We start from the raw sequence: 15394 nt of genomic DNA, 5'->3' as shown, positions 1-15394 counted from the left end.
TGCCAACTTAGAAGTAGAAATTAGAATTAGGCCAAAATCAAATAGGCAGGATTTGGGGACTATGGGGCTTGTGAGGGTGAGTGAAGTTCCTGGCCAAGGGGCAGAGCAGACAGTTTGGAACAGAGGAAGAAAAGCAGGTTTAGGGAAAGGAATGAGGGTTATATTGGGGGATGGGGATGAGTCAAGCTCCAGATGTGTAATTATCTGTTTTACTGAAAAATAATCCAGGAAGACGCGAGTAGAAAACAATATCAAAGGAACTGACTGAATAATTTGGATTATAGACCCAAAACAGAGATCTTTCCAACACTCAACCCAAGTGAATCAATGCCAGCACAGAGAGTAAAATAATTATGTGTATAGATCTGGCTCCTGGCAGGAACTAGCCCTACTTTAGCTAATATTTCAAGTTTTTGACTCCCACCGTCAGTCTCTTTCTTGGCAAAATAACTAAATAAATAAATAAAAAATTATCGTCATCAAGGCTTTTTGAAGATTTAGCTGATTTTTATGTGAAGGATTTGTACATTTTCAACCCCTTTGCCGGGAATCAATACTGTTTTATAATTACATGCCACTCAGTTCCTTGTGCAAGGTGTACACACAGTATTGATTGCAACTCAGGAGGGTCTGTAGTTCCTGAGAAAGACACTCAGAAGTGGCTAATAATTAATAATGATCTCACACAGATCAGCTGCCATTAACGCATGGAGGCATCTGCCAGGGCTTTGGCTCCTGTGGTGAGGATGGAAAAATAAATCACTTCCCCAACCTTCTGAGGGCACCTTGCCAATTTCCAGCTGTTGTTGTTTCAATGTCAATGTCTTTCCTCGAAAAATCTTTGCTCTCTTTCCTCCTGGGCATGGAACTGTCTCACAGGACATACCAAAACATGTCAGAGAAAAGACCAAGTCCCTGACCTCAAGCAGACACCTCTATAAAGCTCTGATGACTCTTTCTGGGAAGTAAGGCCTGTGCTTGATTCCTGCTGGACCTGCAGCCCCTCTTGTGGGGCAGGGCACCTGGCAGGGACACAAGATTTTTTTGAACTGAACCAAGTTAAGAGTCTTGGGGTAAGAGAGGACAACACAGGGGCGCCTGGGTGGCTCAGTGGGTAAAAGCCTCTGCCTTCAGCTCAGGTCATGATCCTAAGGTTCTGGGATCGAGCCCCACATCGGGCTCTCTGCTCAGCAGGGAGTCTGCTTCCCCTCCTCTCTCTCTGCCTGCCTCTCTGCCTACTTGTGATCTCTGTCTGTCAAATAAATAAATAAAATCTTTAAAAAAAAGAGAGAAGACAACACAGTATCCTACATCTCTTTGGAAGCATTTTCTGTCTTCTCAATCCTAAGAGTTTATATCACATTGTGCCTTAAATTCTGGTTATCTGAATATGTCTTACCTACTCTACAATCTAGGTTGAAAGCTATTTGTGGGCAAGGTCTCTGTTCCACTCCACTTTTTATCTTCCACTAAACCCCAGTAAATCCCTGATACCATTGGTATTTGTTGCATTCAATATGGTCAACTGTGTAGAGAGATGAGGAGAAAGGCTGGCAGAGCCTCAGACCACCCCTCCACCCTTCTATGCCTCTCTCAGACAGACCTCCTGGCCCCCAATGTTCTTTAGGCTGCACATAAACAAGGCTTGAGAATATTTTTCTAACCAGAGATCCACCAATGACTGGCATTGGCATGGCACTGATTTGCCATCTAAAAGAAAGGTGGGAAGATAAAAGAAGGGAATGAGTCTAAGCATTTGTAAATTTCATGTAAATTATGCATGCAGATGACAGCGGTCTTGTTGCCAAAAAGGAATGGCTTAAACCAACTACCCTAAAACTTTTGGCCGATGCCCCACCTTTACTGAACTGCCTAGAAGTATGTTTTTATCTACATCTTCACAAGTTGTCTCACTTAAAATTAGGTATTCAATGGGTTCTTATAATTTCTTAATCTTTTTTGCTGGTTGGGGATGATTGATAATACCCACTCTCAAAATTTTCCATGCCTTGCTCTATTGGAGTAGGTCCCTAGGGTCTTCCTGTCCCTCTGTCTTCTGTGGATGTTCTGAAAGAGTACTTTTGTTTAGAGAAGTTTGGGTTCTCCCCTAGGGTGTTCCCCTCAGGCTAGGTCCAGGGTGAGGCTGTTTGGTTGTACTTCAAGTATGTGAACTGGTTAGTTTATCCAAATGAAATAATCCGATTCCCTTGCTCAGGGCACCCTCAAAGGTTATACATTTATCCCAAATTGATGATGCAGAATTTTGGCTCTTCAAATTCTTGCAGGAAAATATCACCTTAACTCTTAAGTATTCAATTCTTCTGAAAGTTGTAACTGATATTCCTCACGGCTGATTGTCACACAGGCCATGGTGTTGCTCTTTCTCTCCTTTTGTTTCTTTAAATACTCCTTTTAGATGAAATTTAACCAGCAGAAAAGTGTGAACTCCACTAGGGTGCTCTGACTCTTGTAGAAGTGACTTTGATGAACTGTCAGGCCATAGGTTGCACTTTACAATGTTATCAGGACTGCCACATAGAGCTAAGTACTGTGTCTGTGGGAAGAACACCACCACAAACATTATTCACAGCACGACTCAACCACTGCTAGAAAAGGGCACAGGTTCTCAATTATCTCAGAATGCTTGCCTGAGTAACAAAGTTACTTGAATGTGATGGACAACACAAATCTCAAACCACCCGAGTCTGCCTCTTTTCTTAGTTGCTGGGGTGCTCAGAGTTCGACACCTTCAGGCACCTGCACCAGGCACTGTGCTGGGCAGGCATTTTGTGAACTGACCCTACCCTGGCTTTGTCTTGTTTCTTCTTCTGCTTTATATTTCCTTCTCCTTAATTTTCTTTTTTTTTTTTTTTTAATTTTTTTAGTTGCTCTGCTAGTCTTTGTTAGCCACCTTGTGTCCTCTTTTTGGAATAAAGCAAAATCACAAGGAAGGGTGTACACAAACAAACAACAGATCTTGGCTCCACAGATTTCAAAATCTCAAAACCTTTGTTAGAAAAATCAAAATGAGATAAACAAGAAATTGTAGGCTTGTGATTTGGTTCTTTGGTTAAGAAGGTGGCACCTCTGTTGGTGTCCCCTGAGCAAGTGGTTCGAGTTGTTTTTACAGCTGTGGGGGTCCATGTGCTCTGATCCCACCATGCCCTCTCACTGAAGGGTTGTCAATGAGCAATGGTGGCCCATGTAGAACTGGCTGGGACCGAAAGGGAAACAACACAGTCTCCTTTCTAATCGAAAAGATCTTACCATGCAGCCGAGCCAACGTGGCTAAACACAGCTCACCCATCATTCAAGGACATGTAATTTGGGGAAAAAAGTACAGGAATATAATCTGTATGTATGGCATTATTTTGACCAAAAAAAGTACCGCATCATAGATCATTCTATTTAGAGCCTCACGTTAGCTCTTTCAGGTAAGTAAAGCAAATGTCATTTTCTTTATTTTCCTTTCCAGACTCTCAAGAAGGTTCATTGCCTTGTCAATGGCCACATGCTAGGTTAAGGGAAAATCAGGAAATGAATATAAATCATCATATCCTACCTCCATCTGCATTTCCTTCAATATCCTTAAGAAATTCCAGATAGGATACTTGGCTGCTTTTTCTACTTACTGGATGTTTGGACTGAATCTGAATCGTGTTCTCATGACATTCTGGTAGATTTGGGGGCTCTGGGTCTATCTGTTTTATACATTACATTTTCCACCTACAGACTTAGAGGTAACACCTACGTTTGAGAATGAATATCCCGTAGCTGCGGTGACATGTCACTGGGAGAGGAGGGGAAAGGTAAGAGAGGCTCAAGGGCTTGGGAAAAGAACACTGGATCAGAAAGAGTAAGACCAGGTGCCAGTTCTGCTCTGCTACCAAAACCAACATTTAGACCACAGACTCAATAACTATTTGTTTAACATGAGCAAATGTTGCATGACCTTGAATAAGTCACCTTAACCCAACCTTCAGCCCAGAAGCAGATTAGGGGATCACACAAGTGTGTTCTTCTGAGTCTAAGCAAGGGTGTGCTGGCAAAAATCTAACTAACAATTCAGAACAGGAAATGAAACAGAGCAGAAATCTGGTTTGCTTTTGGACAGCTCCACTTGCTTTTCAATCTGGGTGACCTCCTGGAAGTGGTGGACCCCAGTGACTGTGGAAGACCTGAGCTGGCCTCCAGAGAACAGGCCGGCAGCTGGCACAGGATCCAGTTTGGCTCCTTGGCAAGTCCCTCCAACCACCCCCTCCCCAAAGACACTCTCTGTTCAGAGACACCCAGAGTGAAAGGACCCACTGTGGTCTTTTGAATCTACAGCACAGCACACATGCCTCTCACTTAAATAGGACTGTTCCGTACAAGATTACAGCAGCTGTAGGGAGAGGTGTGCAAGCCCTTGGGCCTTCCATTCACCCATTTTAACGTCTGCTCATGTTTCAGCTTTGGAAAGACCATGGCAAACCAAACCCTTGCAGGGCAAGGGCACGGTTCCTTGCAACTCACACTAGGATTCTGACCAAAACCTACGTGGTGACCCCCATGATGCCAGGCCTCGCCCTGAACCCTCCACACATATTAATTCATGAATTCTCACCACAACCCCATGCCAGGCACGCTGTTTCCATCCCCATCTGACAGGTGAGGAAACCGCGGCACACACACATGTCACTATCTTGCCCAAGTTCACTTGCTAATGCAAAGCCAGGACAATACTCTGTATCTGGCTCTTGAATGCTGCCTCTAGGATTCAAAAGAAGCTGGCCGAAACATCTGCATACCCCAAGTGAAAGATGTTGTCATGTGCTTTTTCTTTTTTTTTCTTTTTTTTCTTTTTAATATTTTATTTATTTATTTGACAGAGAGAGAGAGAGAAGGAAGCAGGCTCCCAGCTAAGCAGAGAGCCCGATGCGGGGCTCGATCCCAGGACCCTGAGACCATGATCTGAGCCGAAGGCAGCAGCTTAACCCACTGAACCACCCAGGCACCTGTCATATGCTTTTTCAAGTGGCCATTTTCCCCTTCTCATCTTTTCCCCTCTTTTCATCTCAATTTTCAGAGAGCTAGTGAGAAAGCACAACACACCAGAGAGCCCCATTCTTTACACTTACTTTATCCTACTGAAATCAAACTGTCCAACATATGCATTCGGAGATTTCCTGGAAAGTTAACTGCTTAAGTGACGCTCTTCCTTTGGGCTCCCAGGCCAACTTCTGATCAGTAGGCAGCCCTATGGCTAAGCATTGTCTGAGTACCTGTGTGCAAAGCTGCTTTTTATGCAAGTAGCACAAGGAAAGAAAGTTCTAACCAGACTGAGCCAAGAGAGGCTTAATAAAAGCTTCTCGTCCTGCCTCTTCTGCGGGTGTGATCAAGTTCCTGATTATGTCTGGGCTGCAGTTTTACCCCAGGAGAGAGGGTACTGGGGTTTTCCTGGATATCATATAGGGGAGCCAGAATGACATCCCGAGCACCTATGACTTCGTACGTTACAGCAAAAGTCAAGGGCAGTTGTAACTCCAGATTCCTTCTGCCATCATTTGGAAACCTTAACAGGAGACTCTCAGATGGGGTCCTATGAAAATAAGCCCCTTGTGGCCAGTTTATTAACACAATGTGTGAGATTGTACCAAAGGTACTAAATTGTATCATACATGGAAAGGTTGATGGGACTGGTGACAGCTGGGAAGAACATCCTCATTGCCACAGACATTTCTGGAACTGATGTGGAAGGTGATTCGAATTTCCTTTGGCATAGCTTGCGTTAATGCAGGAATATCACAAGGACTCGAATCGATAATACGATAAATTTTCTAACATTAGGAGTTGCTCGAGTACAGAATATGCTTCCTCAAGGCTCTAACATATAAGCAGAGATTATATGCGAAACTGGTTAAATGACTATCTGAGGACTATTGTCAAAGGGATTCCTGCTTTGAGAAAAGAATTGGCTTAGATCACTTTTGAGGTCCTCCATGTTTCCCACCCTCTATGATTCTACAAAACTGCTCACTGAAGAAAACAAGACCGGAAATGAAAACAATTCAATGTGAAAGTCATATGAAACAATCCTTTCTATGTGAAACTACTGTCAAAGTCCTGTGGTTAGGAGCAACCAAGAATATAGATGGTAAAGGGGCGCCTGGGTGGCTTAGTGGGTTAAGGCGCTGCCTTTGGCTCGGGTCATGATCTCAGGGTCCTGGGATCGAGTCCCACATCGGGCTCTCTGCTCAGCAGGGAGTCTGCTTCCCTCTCTCTCTGTCTGTCTTCCTCTCTGACTACTTGTGATCTCTGTCTGTGTCAAATAAATAAATAAAATCTTAAAAAAAAAGAATATAGATAGTAAAACACAGAGATGCAGGCCAGATGTAGTAAAAGAGGTTCCACGGAGACTAGATACTGGAAGGCAGGCCTGTAATGCCCATTCCACGCTGTCACTGAAAAGCCAACCCCACCCTCCTTCCAAGGTCCTGTAGAGCTACTGAGGGGCAGGAACTGCCCGGCGCTGGCTTTTTTCCAGTATGACACACCCTAATATGAAATACTAGCATATCTTCCCCATTCCTCAGGAATGTGGGAAAGGGTCTGGGAAAAATGACTTTGAAAAGTAGTAACATTTGAAGCTGCCACACAGGAATTTCAGACCCCCTTTTTCCCCTTCCCATCACAGGTCTGGGTGCCCAAGCAGCATGACGGGTCTGTGAGAACAAAGAGCCCTTCTGGGGCACACTGAGGACCGGCGTCGCACACAGCTGTGCAGAACACACAGCCTCCTGAAGCACGAGCGTGCCTCACACGCATGCGGGCCACTGACCATGGTCAGAAGCCCGTGTGTGGGCAGGCCCTGCCTGGGACCACAGGCATCCAGTTCGCCTGCCTGGCTCCCAGCTGTTTCGTAATTTCAGCTCAGTTATTGAAATAAAAGAACAAAAGCGTAGCTAGCCAGCATTCAGTCTTCATGCTGATGCTAAACGACATCCGGAGATAAAGGGCCACTCTGCTTCCTGGCGGCCCGCGGCCGCTCTCAGGACACATTAGGATGCCTACAGCTAATGACTAAGTGAATTACAGGCCATTTCTCAGCAGCACCAATGAATTAACACCCCAGGCCCTGAATGGGGGAGTTATTCTTGCTCATGGTGCTTTCTTCCAGCCGGGGAGCCTGGTCTAGTGGGTGGGAACGTAGCCCAGGTGAAAAGTCACCCTGACTTCCCTGTCTCCTGCTTCTGTACACTGAGCTTGCTCATGCTCCCTTCAACTGCGAGCACCCCGAAAAGATGACTCGGGAGCAACCACAACGCAAATTGTGGGGTACAAAGATTCTTCCCTTCCTGTGCAACTCTCTTCTTAAACTGATTTAGGTACCTATTCAGTGCCAGGGAATGTTCTAAGTACTTTCTGGGTATTAACTCATTTAATCCTTGAAACAGTCACTATCCCCTCTTGGAAACAGGCCACCTGAAGCGGAAAGAAGCCATGTCTCACCCAGGATCACCAAGGCAGCAAGTGGAGAGCCGGATTCAAGCCCAGGCAGTTTATTTCCGTAGCTCTGACTCCCTTGCCGCTACCTTCTCAGTGAAAGGGTTCATCCTAAGGCACAGCGTCCCGGAGGCCCCAAAGCTTACTACTGAGACAGGACAAGATCTCTGTCTTCTAATGAGTTTGGCTAGGTGCTGGGAGGACATAAGATTTGCAGCTCCCTGATGGCCAGGGCGGGATCGCAGTTATACAGTGTGGCAAATGACAGCGAGAACTATTGGTGAGAGCATACATCCCAGAGCGGAGTGTCTCCAGCGGAAGGCACCATGAGGCCTGCCTTGTAAGAGACTTCCCCAGACAGCTGCTGTCGATCCTTCTACAGGAAGTACATCTAGAAGAATGGAGAATGGGCTGCCTCCCTGGGCCCACAAGGCCAGGACTGCTGATAAGTCACCAGCAGACCGACACCCAGCAGAACACCATGAGAGGGCTCCACTCAGAAAAGAGATCTCGAAAAGGGATGGAAAAGTCCATGTGTTATGCAAACGGAAAAGGTGCATTAGAGAATTAAGGAAGGCAGACAATGGGAAACACTATTTCTATAGAAAGCCCTAACAACCACTTTGAAATCATCCCCATTCCAAAATAACAAAAACACACTCATCTAACGATATCAATCATTCTTGTGTCAGGATTGTGTCAAGCCTTCCACATTCATGATTTCCTTTACTTCTGACAACAATCCTGCAAAGTAAATAGTCTGTTGATTGTGTACATAAAGAAGCTAAGGTTCAGAGAGGGTAAGTAATCTGCTCAAGGCCACACAGCTTGAACTATACCTTGGTTTCTGCAGCTTCAAAGCTGGCATACTTTGCTTCTGCATCAATGTGTCATCCAGTCGTTTAAAAACCACTGACATTTTTTTTTCTTCCTAATGATGTAAGTGAATTTCTACTAGTGTAACAAATATTCTTTCCAAGACATGAATAAAAGCTTACCTGTTGGTACATTTATTTTAATAAATTCAAGAGGGTTTTACTACTGTATGTAAAAGAGTTTAAACTTTTGGAAATTATACCTCTGACTTCAGCCAAAGGCACACACTCCAATAATAACAATACTAATACTTATTGAGTGTGTTCTACATGCTAGTTCCATTCTAGGGTTTTCCGTGAACCAACTCATTTAATCCTCATGACAGTACTGGAAGGGAAATGCTGCTGGTTAATGCCCAGCTCGACTTCAGTGGTGGGAACAGGCTTTGTCGGGGAGCCTCTCTGCAGAGCCCCAGGGGCGGGGCTGGGGAGACTCAGAGAGCGGCCACGGCGCACAGGAGATGCATGGCAGCCCTCGGTTCCAAAGCGATGTCTTCGCAGCCCAAATTCAGATCTTACTTGCTCAGCAGATTGCTTCTCTTTCTCCCAAACAGGAAATGAGTGCACTTTTAGAGAGTACGGCACCAAAACTTTTTACATAAGGTCTTTGTCATTGAAGCTAATGGGTGATGTCATCTCACTCAACCTTTGGGCAGCATTCTACAAAGCCAGCCCCTTTAAGTTGTTCCTTATGCTGGAATATTTGATTTTCTTCGTACAAATACCAAATTCTCCTGGTGTATATCAGTCCTCTATCCTGGCTTTGACTCTCCGGTTCTATGTTCTCGGGGTTCAGGCCCACGCTCTCCTCTCTTCTCAATGTATATTTCCAGTACCAGAAGCCAGTAATTTCCCTTCTATCCCATCCTTGCTCTCCCTTCCCTGGCTCTCTCTACATAATCTCTCTACATAATCTTTGGCATCACCACTGGCCACCTCGTGGGCATCTTAACTTCACTGGCTTCCGAACTGATCTTATCTCCCTGCTCCCAAACCTGGTCCCCCACCCAGATGCCGCAGTCTGCATCGGGGACTTTCTGTGACTGCTCATTCTCTTCTGTCTCCAACATCCAATCAGCTATCACAGGCACATTCTGCACGTTCTACAGGCTGTGTGCCTTCCAAATGTGCCCACTTCTCTCAATTCCTCCTTCCACCGCCATCCACGAGAACACCACCTTGTCTGGCCTGCACCAACAGGGCTCTCTCCCCCACCCTTGCTTCTTCCAGTCACTCAACCTCACAGCAGCCAGAGTTCCCTTTTAATAATGCAAATCTGATTGCATTCCCTTGGTTAATGCACATCGACGGTTTCCGTTAGACCCAGGAAAAAATTCAAGAATCCTTAACTTGGCCTGTGAAGCCCTACAGTATTGTGCCCTGGCCCCCCTGCCTGGCATCTCTGTGTGCCCCACCCCCCCAGTCCTTCAGCTGGAATCCCCCGCAGACCTCCCAGCCAGGCCGGGCTGCTTTCCCTGCCCCGCACCTTCCCCAAACTCGTTCCTTAGCCCACCATTCCTCTCTACAACAGCAACCTGGCAATGATAATGAATGGCCTTTTGGGTCAACTATTGGCTCAGTGCCTGCTTCCTGCACAGATCTGGTGAGCACCAGGACAGACTGGATTCCTAGTGCCCAGCATAGCAGAGGTATGAATTCATGACATTTGCTGAATGACTGCCTTTAGGAAGAGGAAAAATGTTTTAATTCTACTGTGCCCTTTTAATTTTTTAAATAAATCTTTTTAAAAAAGATTTTATGTATTTATTTGACAGAGAAAGAGCGAGCCAGGGAGAGTGCAAACACAAGCAGGAGGAGTGGGAATCGGAGATGCAGACTTCCTGCTGAGTGGGGTTCCATCCCCCCCCTTGCATCATGACCGGAGCTGAAGGCAAATACTTAAAGGCTGAGCGACCCGGATGCCCCTTTACTGTGCCCTTTTTAAAAGGCAGTTGAACCCAGTGTCCTTGAAAGCCCAGCCACTCATGATAAAAAGTTAGAGGCTTATAGAGAATTCACCTACATTGAGATGGCTAGGCTCTCATTTTTTATATTAGTGCTCCACTCTGACTGGCCAACAAGTTACTGTTGTATTTCTTTAAAAATTTTTTCAGGTAATAGAACAAAGCAGTATAGTGTCTTTGAGCTAGGACTGGCTGTTTCTATAGTTGGCTGATGTTATGATGGTCTTGAAAGGCACCAAATGAGACGCAGGCAGCTTGAAAAACTTAGCACAATTCTCTGAAGAATAAAAGTTACCACCATTGAGCACCTTGGTGCCTGTGGGGTCAATTTGATTATTCCTGTGACGTAATGATATTCTCCTCCAAATGAAGGCATAGAATGCTCTCAGAGAGTTGAAAAAAAAAATGTATAAATCACTATAACCATTCCCAACCTCTTGAGCACAGTTAAGCATCACCACAAATCTTCTGGCCAAGGTTTGTCTGAAATGATGACCAGGGTAAATGCCTTACTGATTCCTGGCCTCCTCTCCTGCACCCTGCCCCTGATTCTTGGACCCTAACTCTGTGAGGGAGACTAAAATCGAAATTTTTATTGAACTAAAACAAAATGAGGCCTTCTTTGTACTGTTCTCACTATGGATGGACTCATTCACCTTAGCTAGGTTTAATCAATGTCCTGGACCTTGGTTATAAATTGTACTTTATCAGTGGTCAAAAGCTGAAATCTCGTATCCAACATTTCATTGGTCTGAAGCTGTGTCCTTTTCATGCAGCTGATAAATGGCTATAAATGGCTATATCCGGTATACAAAATCCTCCTAAGAATATATAGACACTGATTCAGAACCTACCCAAATCCACATGGTTATTCATAATATTCATAAATAGCAAAGGCCATGCAGGGCTTCCTTAGAAACCAGACCTCCGGTAGGAGGGGACATCTGAGATCGCTGGGGAAGACAAAGGCTACAACCTACACACCCCTGCATCACCAAAGGGGTGTCTCATGGGCCTTTACTGGAGAATGGAAATGTTTTTTGCAGGATGCCTACCTGCTAGGTACCCACAGGGAAGCTAAATGTGCAAGTCTGACTGGGGGCTTTAACCGCCGCCATGAGCAGGGTAGGTCAAGTTCCTCCTCTGGAGACCATAAACACAAGTCATCCCCGTGGGCCAGGGCAGCACACACGGATGGGGACCCAGCAGCGGCAGGATGCTGGAGAGGAGTCCCTGGTGACGGGGACAGTTATTACTTAGGGGTTCAGAATTTACAGCCATCGCAGCGTTTAGCGTGTCTTCTTCTTCCTAGTGGGCGACAGGAGCAAGATGAAGGTCAACAGATAAAGCCGGTATAATGTCTTCATGCCCGGTGGTCACAAGGGTTCCTGCTTCTGATGAGAAGCCGGGGCTCATGCACATTGGTTCGTAAAGCCAAGTGTCCTTGGGCGTGCTGTTGCCTTCGGTGCAAGTGGGGACTCAGCAGGTATGTCCCCGTGAATGCGTGTGCCCGGCTCAGTCTGAATGCTGACTCGCCTCCAAGAGAGAAATTCCAGAGAGTGCCACAGAAGAGACACGAGGAGGCCTTGGCCACAGCTCTGATGGGGGGCATGAGAGCCAGAACCCATCTCAAAGAAGAGCATCTGATGGGGGCTGCTTCTTTGCTCTTGCTCAAAAATCCTCAAGTTCTCAGAGGAAAAGACTGCAGAAGCAGAGGCCACGTAGAGAATATGGGAAAACATGACTGGCTTATCAGCCGAGAGGCAGGCTGGAGGCAGTGACAGCGGGCTCTGGAGTCCGATCCCCTGGGCTTGAAACCCGTGTTTCCCCTAAGCTGTGTGACCTCTAGCAAGTCATTAACCTCTCTGAGACTCAGCTGCATTATTCTGAGATGATGGGTTATTGTGAGGATTAAATGAGACGATTCAGGTAAAGTGTGGAACAGAGTAACTGTCATAGAGTAAATGCTTTGGACAGCATTAGAAATTGTTATTTTAGCAACTTGATGAGGAAACACAAAGCCCAAATAAATCATATCAGGTAAGAAGGGACGAAAATATAGATGAAAACAAAACAAAACAAATAATGCAATGCATCCCCTGAAAAGACTTTGCATTAGTTGACGATCTAGGCTCAAGGGCCAAGAGTTAAAATTAAAATTAAAATTATTATTTTACATTAAAATTAAAAAAGAAAAAAGAAAAAGAAGGAAATGCACATAAGGGTGTGTGCATGCACAGGCATATTTACATTCTTGAGTATCTGAAAGGTTCTGTGGGATGACAGTGGGCATTTTCTAGGATTCACATGGTAAGTGCCTTTAACTTGAAAGTAAGGGTAACACATCGCTAAGCAAGGAGTGCATTAACTAAGGCAAACGGTTAGGGTTTTCAGGGTGTGAAGCTCCAGGCAGGTGGTGCCCTTCAGAAATACTCTTGGATGCAACAAACCACAAGGAACATAGCAGGAAAGGCAGGATGTGGGGCAGAGCCTGACAGGACACTGCTTAGGTGAAGAGAGAGGTGTGGCCAGAGTCTAAAGGAATAAACGTGGGGGTCCAACCAGTGGAAGCATCTGGTTCTCAGGAGAACTGGAGGATATGGCGCAGCTCTGGGTTGAGGGCTCCTTCCAGGAGCCCCAACTGGCGTGGCTGGCTGCAGAGGACACCAGGATGCAGCCGCGAGGAATTTCAACTTGTGCCCAGGAGACAAACCAGAGGTGGGCAGGCAGGTGCGCCGCTGCCCTTTGAGCCTCACTTCTGAGAGCTGCTGAATTAGCACCCACCCCTCCCTTCTCGCTGCCTCTGCTTGGGCCTTTGAAGGTCTCTGCCCCACAGCATGACGGGGACTGTGTCGACTATGGTGTCATTCTCACAACAGAAGATGGTGAACTTCGAACTTCCCGTGCATTGAGCATTCTTCGCCCTGACAATACGACACTTATAAACTTAAATTGGAAACTGTTTCGCTTGCTTACTGCTGCTTGCAGAAGCCTACGAGGTACAATTCTGAGGACCGCAGTTCAAGGCTTTGATTACCTATCTATACTTTGCCTTCTTGGGGCTTGTGTGGACATTGAGATCAATAGACCTGGGTGTGAACCCTCTGCACGCACTGGCCCTGGGACTCGGGGCTAATTACTTCCCCTCCCTGAACTTCGGTTTCCTGTGTGTTAAGTGGGGTTGGTACAGGTTCTGCATGAGGGGCAATGGCTATATGCAAAGACAGAATGATAGTAGATGAGATCTTGGGTATAAGCAAAGGACCTCACCCAGGAGCAGGCACCCAGAAGTCACTAATAATTGCAACTGTTGGGTCTTATTGTTGCTGGTCTCCCTATGAGGAGATAGGAGGTTAGTGGGATTTTACTGCAAACTGGAATGGAGGCCCTCACTGATTTCAACCAGGGACGGTGGACCTGGATGGGCCAGTTAAAAAGCAGTCTGCCCCTGGTGCCTGCAATCTACCAGCCTCCAACGGCAGCAGCACCTGACAAAGCACGTGAATCGCCCTAGACTGTTAACGAGGAGCAAGATGGCGTCTGGGAGTGCTGTAAAATGGCTACCCTGTTCCTGGGCCTTTGGTTTACCTCTCATCTGCATCCCGCTTTCCCAAGAGTGATGCTCTCAGCTGCCTAATCGTGTAGAGGCTTTGATTTATCCAACAAAGGAAGACGGCTTTAACAAACATCTCTACGTCCACAGGGGTGAAGGCCTCAGCCAGGACAAGTGTGGCCAGGGCTATGCTTGTCCACACAGACGGCAGCAGTGCCCGCCGGTGAAGGTCGGGGGGCCCTCCAGCTGGAGGACCAAAGGGTGCGTGGCTGGCCTTGTGATATGCTTTCCCCAATGTCCAGAGGAGTAGCTAAGGCAGACCCTGCTTTTCCATACTTGACACCTCACTTGCCTGCCCAGTCATTGTGGTCTGGTTGACATGACACATGACCTCAGTCACGGACTCACGTATTCCTGTATGAGTCCGTCCAGTCCACCAGTGTCCCCAAGGCACCTGCCATGTGTGCGGCCCTGTTCTAGGCACTAGAGATTCACGATGCAGCAACGCGTCAGGGATAAGAGAGACAAAAGCCTCTGTCCTCAGGCACTTACACCGCAGTGTAAGACACAGGAAGGTGCACAGGGAGTGTGGTAAGAGCTACATAAGAATAATGAAGCAGGGAAGGGCAACAGGACGTGCTAGAGGGAGGGGAGCAATTTTAAGCAAGGTGCTCCAGGAGGCTTCCCGGAGGAGGTGGTACCTGAGTAAGACCTGAAGGGGTGGAGGCCTTTACCCGTGAGGTGACCACACCAAGGTCAGGTCCCACCAAGGTCCCATGGCCGCCCTGTGCCAAGCAAGGGACGTCCTTTCTTTGTAAGAGTGCTCAGGCCTCCCCTCCTTTGCACGTTAAGGTGCGTGCTCCCCGTGGGCTGGGTGGCCCCACACAGGGCGGGAACCCCAGCACCTCCCTGGATGCCCTATAGGTGACGCGGCCGCCCAGGGGTGGGGGGGCCCTCACCTCCTCCAGCCGCCGGCGCTGCTCCTTCTGCTCCTCTATGCGCTTCTGGCGCTCGGCCAGCAGCTGCCGCTTGTGCTCCTCATTCTCCCGCTGCTGCTGTTCCAGCTGCTGCCGCCGCAAGGCCTCCGAGCGCTCCTTGTTGGCCAGCTGGAGCCTCAGGAAGTCCCGCCGCAGCGTGGACTCCCCCGGCAGGTTCAGGATGGAGCTGTGGGCGGGAGAGGGAGAAAGGTGGGGGTCCTGCGGGGGGCGAGGACCCTCGGTGCCCGGGTGCTGGGGGAGACCAGCCAGGCAAGCAGGTTGCCTCGAGGCGGGGATGGGAGCCACACACCCCGCCGGAGCTCTCAGACCCTCTGTTACAACACTCAGCCCCAGAGAAACCGAGTCAAGGGAACAACAGAGTAGTGCGCCGCCTCCTTTTCGGTGTGACTGTGGGCAGACACATTCTGTCCCCATCCCCAGAGAGATGTCACCTCTCTCCAGCACCATCCACACGGCTTGCTCACCCTTGGGACATGTAAAGATCTGCTTCTACCGGTTTTACTGAGTGTGCGAGCCCTA

At 47.4% G+C, this 15394-nt stretch overlaps 1 protein-coding gene across 4 annotated transcripts in view; it reads right to left on the bottom strand.

Annotated features, from left to right (window-relative positions):
• The window catches only part of TNIK (TRAF2 and NCK interacting kinase), a 396851-nt gene that overhangs the window by 79843 nt on the left and 301614 nt on the right, over positions 1 to 15394 (bottom strand). For all 4 annotated transcript variants that reach the window (XM_046001979.1, XM_046001980.1, XM_046001982.1 and 1 more), the window contains exon 12: positions 14837 to 15041. In XM_046001979.1, the coding sequence (XP_045857935.1) occupies positions 14837 to 15041 (205 nt within the window). The remainder of the gene's footprint in view (positions 1 to 14836; positions 15042 to 15394) is intronic.

The sequence above is a fragment of the Meles meles genome, chromosome 4 (assembly GCF_922984935.1).
Source record: "Meles meles chromosome 4, mMelMel3.1 paternal haplotype, whole genome shotgun sequence".
NCBI lineage: Eukaryota > Metazoa > Chordata > Mammalia > Carnivora > Mustelidae > Meles > Meles meles.
This window is presented reverse-complemented; position numbering and strand designations above follow the sequence as displayed.